The sequence below is a fragment of the Capsicum annuum genome, chromosome 3 (assembly GCF_002878395.1).
Source record: "Capsicum annuum cultivar UCD-10X-F1 chromosome 3, UCD10Xv1.1, whole genome shotgun sequence".
Taxonomy (NCBI): Eukaryota; Viridiplantae; Streptophyta; class Magnoliopsida; order Solanales; family Solanaceae; genus Capsicum; species Capsicum annuum.
This window is the reverse complement of record NC_061113.1, coordinates 67,306,908-67,313,009: the sequence shown is the minus strand read 5'-3', so window position 1 is coordinate 67,313,009 and position 6,102 is coordinate 67,306,908. Positions and strand designations below refer to the sequence as shown.

The following is a 6,102-nucleotide window of genomic DNA, read 5'->3' as shown; positions in this document are numbered from 1 at the left end:
GAACAATGAGTGATAACGCAAGCAACAGAGGCCCATTTGATGTTCCCATAGATGATGAGGGCTAACTAAATAAAGCGGGACAAACAAGTGCAATCTGTATCCCACCAACTAATGGGAATGAAATATTCCATGTGGCTAGCGTCATGCTTTACATGTTGTAAATAAAAGGATTGTACGGGGGTCAAGCCTTTGAGGACCCGAATGTCCATTGGAAGAATTTTATGAAAGTGTGCACCATTTCATACAGCACACATTACTCAAGAATCCATTGGGCTTCACCTCTTCACGTTCCCACTAACGGACGAGGCGGTTTTATGGCTCTGCTCACTTCCACCCAGCTCAATTACATCTTAGGACAAGCTTACTATAGTGTTTCTTAATATATATTTCCCACCATCTAAAATTCTTCAAGAGCGGGATGAGATTTTGAATTTTTGGCAAATGGATGGAGAGCCATTGTTTGAAGCTTGGGAATGATTTAATAGAAAATTGGCCGAATTCCTAAATCATGAAGTCCCAGATAAGATGCTTCTTGAGATATTCTACCATGCCCTTTATCTATAAACAAAACAGTGATGGATAATGTTACTGGTGGATCCATAGTGAAGATGCATCACTATGTGGCCTTTCTATTCTATTGATATGAGAAGTGTCAAAGAAAAATTGGGTTTGGCATACCCAGGACACCAAAGTTCCCAAGATCCCTTCCACTACTTCTATGGTCGATAATTAACAAAGAAAGCAGAATGAAGAGAAGGATGAGACCATGGTAAAAATTATAACCCAACTTGAACTCCAGACAAAGCATGTTATGGGTGCACTCGCGAAAGCGATAAATGCGGTAGCATCAAAATCTTAGGTATTTGGCTAACTACTCAGGGGTTCACACTTCGCCTATCAAAGGCAAGGTGGGAATCAAGGTTGGATGGATCGTTAGTGGGATAGAGATTGGAGAGATCATGTGTAAATATGACCATTATGTTCCCCCTCATGATTAAGCTAAGGCCAAGGAATCTAGCGCTATTGACCCTAAAAATTTCAAGACCGGGGATGTGTTAACAAGGATCTTGAATAGAGTGAAAGCTACTAACAAAATGGTCTATGAGTTAACAGGTAATTTCTCCCAACTTTCCCAAATAGCGGTGTCTCACTATTCCTTTATCATCCAATTGGAGACCCAAGTTGGGCAAATCTCCACACAATTAAATGCTAGGTTTAGAGGTTGAATTTCAAGTGACATTATTTCTAACCCAAAGAATGACACACAAATCATAACAATTGTCACAAGGGGTGGGAAGGAACTTGATGAACCCTTTAGAGGAGACTTGAGTGAGAATATGCCCAAGGCTAAAGCAAAGGAGGTGATACCTCAAAGTAGAGAAGCAAATGATGAAAAAGAGATCGAGAAAAGTAATGAAGAAGTGGAAGAAGTTAAAAAGCCACAAGGTGAAGCAAGGTCAACAATCCAAGTCCCTCTCCTATTCCATCAACATTTGCATAAAAAAGAGAAGGGTGACAAATTAAGGAAATTTAAGGCAAAGCTAAGCAATTTATCGATAAATATCCCGTTACTCGAGGCAATCCAAGAGATCCTGGGATATGCTAAGTTAATGAAAAAGTTGATTTCCAAAAAGAAACTTGTTGAAGATGACACTATTGAGGTCACTCATAGGTGTAGTGCTATCATGAATAGTAAGGTTATGCAAAATAAAGATGACCCCGGAGTATACACCATTCCTTGTACAACTGGGATGCATGAGTTTGCAAAAGCTCTATGTAACCTTGGTACGAGCACCAACTTAATGATTTTTGTCATCTACAAGAAGATCAGATTGGATGCCTTACACCGACCTCTATGCAACTTTTAATGGTAGATCGGTCAATCAAAAGGTCGGTGGGAATTTCGTTTGATGTCCTTATTAAAGTGGACAAGTTTATACTTCTGGTGGACTTCATGGTATTGGATTATAAAATGGACCAAGAGGTACCTATCATCCTTTGTCATCCTTTATTGGCCACTGGAAAAGCCATTGTTGATTTAAAGATAGGGGAAATAAAGTTTAGGGTGCAAGAGGATGAGGTCTCTTTCAAAATTTATAAGAAAAAAAAAAAGCAAACCGCAGAGCTTCAAGTGGCATTTATGTTAGATGTTAAAAGTGAAAAGGTGAACGAGAAGGTTCTTGATGACCCACTTGAGTGTTGGAGATGAAAGACATCGTGCCACGATGATAACTAAGCTGCTATATGGGAGGCAACCCATAAATGCTGCAAAAGTGGCTCGTATCATTTTTGTCATGTTTCTATAGTATAGAGGTTAGCTTTTGCATATGAATAACTCATGCATTTATGGATCTATGGAGTGAATTTGATAAGCTTGGAAAGGGGGAAGTGGACAATTTTGCATTGAAAACTGAACAGGGAAAAAATTAATAAAAATTGAACAAATAGTTGAACAGGGGAAAATAGGGGACCAGAACTACTCTTAGTTACTGCGATCTCAGTCTCGAACCGCGATCGCAGCCACCCATGCGTTCACAATCGTGATCACTTCATCCTCTCAATCCCTAATTTTTCTTATTTTCCTCACACTCTCTTTCATGATTGTACTCTCTAATTTGGGCCAGATTTTATCCAAGTTTGTGAGCTTTGCAACAATATCCTTGCATCCCTCTTGCATCATAACTCCAGTAGGTATCATGAATCCATGTTTTTATTTTTAAAAATAGGCCCTAGAATACATGATTAAGAGAGGGCCTAAAGTTATTATTTTTATGCTTTCCATGTTGTCATACTTGGTCTTGGTTTGGTGTTTGATACTTGAATAAGGTGTGCACACAAGTGGGGAAATCTTAACTACCCAATAATATGCAAAAAATGTAGACAAATGAGATATGCACACCAAGTGTTAGACACTTTGCCCAATTAAACTTTCAATAGTGATATTTGCATTCAAAAGGGAACATTCAAACACTTATTGCATTGTTAAATTGGTCTTCATATGAATCCATGTTGTAAAGCATGTTAGTAGCCTAAAAACTTAGAAGAGATTTGAACATAGGGAGCAAGCACAAAACTAGCCTCAGTAATCACAATCGTGATCATGGCCAGCGATCATGGCCATGCGATCGTGGTCATGGCTCGCGGTCGCAATAATCGAGGACAATTCCCTGCCATACCAAAAATCTTGCACTCCCAAATTTTTAGCCTAGCTTCATCAAGAACTTTTTTCCAATGAACTTTAGTAAATAGTGAGGTACAGTTTGAATGATAAATTATCATTGATTGATATAATGTGTACCTAGTGTTTTTAGGACAACTTCATGGAAAAGTATGATCACATCTAATTCATGGAACCCGAGTGCCACACTCACTACTACAGTGATCTTTCGAGGACAAAAGCTCTCCCAAAAAGAGGTATTTGCTTGGAGAATATGTCGGAGAAACTTCTGGCATTTATATGTGATGTGTCGATTATGAGAAGTACATGGAGGAACAAAAGAAGCAAGAAACTACCATTGAGAAGCTTGATAAAGCCTACTCCTCTTTGGTGGAGTGATACCAATACCTCTGGATTGCATATGAAAAAATGGTTACATGATAGAAAAAGAGGGATGAGTTCTTTATCAAGATGTGGAAGGGGGTGAAGGGCCTATAGAAGGTCCTAAAACCCTGAGATAGACTTCCTTCCTCTTAGGTGGAGAGTGATGATGAGGCCCCAGCCGAGTGGACTAATCTTGAGGAGAATGGTGATAATCCAGATCTGAGAGTGAAAGCAGCCATTGATGCAGTTTTAGGGAACACCCTTATCTCTTTTATCCGTAATTATTTATGCAGTGAAGACACTAATACCTTTTCAGTTGGGGTGTCTCCTTATTCATTTGATTTAGGCCTAGATTATGGATATTTCTACATACTTTTCTACTCTTTTAGATAATTCTTATTTTTATTTGGGTTTTAATATTCAGGCACTCTGATGGTGCCCACATTTGAATAGATTAGTTACTTTGTTCTTGGTTTGTTACTTAATTTTAGTTTTAATCGATGAGCTTCTCCTTATGATAGATTGAGTGACAATATTCTTAAGGGAAAGCATCGTGGTTGGTTTTTTAGCCATGGATGCAGGGGAAGCCTGAGTACCCCTGGCATCAGGGTCATAAATGCAGGGGAAGTCTGAGTACCTTTGGCATTAATAAATTGGGATCGCATTCATACCTATTGGCAAAGTCTGAGTAGCCATATGGGTGGTCCGCCTATATTAGAACCACATTGTGAGACATTAACTTGGGTTGTTTCTATGATTAGCAAATTATGCATGGTGTGGATGTAAAACAAACAACCCCTCCCCTTCCATCGTCCAAATATTTTGTGAAATTAGAGGGCATGGATATGAACAACTGTAATACCCCTTACTTTTCCTAGCAAATTTCATCTCAAGTATTATCTTCTAAATGAATGATTGTTATTCCATAAGGAATTTTTAAGATTTTCACTTTTTGTCATATGAAAAATTCAAAAAGCTTTCCTCCGATAACCGAGTCAGAAGTTATGACTATTTTAAGTTCCCATTGTAAAACAATGCCATATTAGTCAGTGGCATGCCATGCCATAAGAGGAAATGGCATTTGGAAAATTCCAGTATGGTTCCACGATTATGGCACGTCGTGCCAGGGACCAAATTTAGAATTGTCCTTTTCCAGTATCTTAGCACGATTTTCTCTACATCATGCCAAAGTTCTAGGTCACAAAAGAAGGGCCAACGTGATGGCTCCACATCATAACATCCCTCAGTTTACCAATTGTCAAATTCCAGTGACACGGTGCGATAGCACCGAGTCGCGCCAGGGGTTCAGTTTGGGAAAATTTTACTAAAATTAAAAGATGTGTCCAGGGTTAAAAAGGTCAATTTTCTACCCCTATTTAAGCCCTTTAACACATGATTCAGACACTCTTCACCCAAAATACACTCTCTTCTCTCAAAAAAACCTCTCAAGAACAAGCTAGGGTTTTCATATAAGATCCAATTCCAAGAAAGTTCTCCGTCAATCTTTACGAATTCACGAACTAAGGTATGCATAGTGTTCATTCATGGACTCCTTTCATCCATGAAGCCCAAGAATCTCTTTTTTAAGTTTAAGTTTATGGATTTCTTTATGAATTTCATGCTGGTTTTGTTTTGTTTATGTTTAGAATGATCAATTGAATTCAAATCCATCATGGGTGATCAATTTTATGTGGAATTGATTTGTATAGATGTATATTCATGTGAACCTATGAATAAACCCTAGGATGATGAAATTAGAGATGAATCATGATGATTAATTGTTGTATAATATTGTCTACATGTGCTATGCGTACCATGTGTTTGATTAAATGCCTAGATAAAGGAACAATGCCCAACTAGTATGATATCATGAAATCCCCATGTAGTTATGCCTATCACATGTTTTAATGGAACGCTTTTATAAATGTATTATAGATTATGATGTTAGTTATATGTTCAAGTAAGTTATGCTTGGTAAGTTTCCTTCCATTGAGTCCTGGGGGTACTTGTACCCAAAACATTAGCTATGTACCTAGATCCATGTCATGTTTTCATGATACTCTCAGTCAAGCTATGAATCCTTATACTTCAGATAGTCTTATGACTCAGGAAAAATATCCATGATCTCATGACTCAATCAGTTGTCAGATATTAGTAGTGTTCCGTCAGTCAACAAAACTTAGTAACTCAGCTCATGTTCAGTTTAGTAAATTATGTTCTGTGTCCATTCAGATGGGAGTAGGAATTAGCACCAAGTGAACCAAATGATGGGGACACACACTATCAGATAAGGGTGTGATCCTTAGAAGTCATCCTTGCATTCCAGAACTATGTAGCCAGCATAGGTTGAGACTAACACTATCCGATGAGGGTTGATGAGGTAGATAAGCACTGTCAGATAAGGGCCCCACCATTCTCTTTTGGGGACACTATCAGATAAGGGTCGCCCACAGGTTGTCCTTACTAGTGGCGCGGTATTGACACCCTTCTAATTAGGGTTACAGATTAGACCCCAACTCAGCCATAATAGCGTATCAGGGGCATGTCGGTTAAATACTACC

The 6,102-nt window shown here is 38.5% G+C and overlaps 1 protein-coding gene across 1 annotated transcript; it reads left to right on the top strand.

Annotated features, from left to right (window-relative positions):
• Window positions 1–1,337: 1,337 nt before the first annotated feature.
• On the top strand, window positions 1,338–2,209 carry LOC124896675. Its single transcript, XM_047408333.1, has 2 exons — window positions 1,338–1,785; window positions 1,875–2,209. Exons 1-2 carry the CDS (start codon window positions 1,338–1,340, stop codon window positions 2,207–2,209), a joined length of 783 nt encoding a protein of 260 aa, XP_047264289.1.
• The last annotated feature ends 3,893 nt before the right edge of the window (window positions 2,210–6,102 follow it).

Bases quoted from the DNA above. Each gene is read 5' to 3' on its own strand.
- LOC124896675 (XM_047408333.1), top strand. From the start codon at position 1,338: ATGCCCAAGGCTAAAGCAAAGGAGGTGATACCTCAAAGTAGAGAAGCA. The intron at 1,786-1,874 runs GTACGAGCACCA...TTTTAATGGTAG, and splicing joins AAAAGCTCTATGTAACCTTG to ATCGGTCAATCAAAAGGTCG.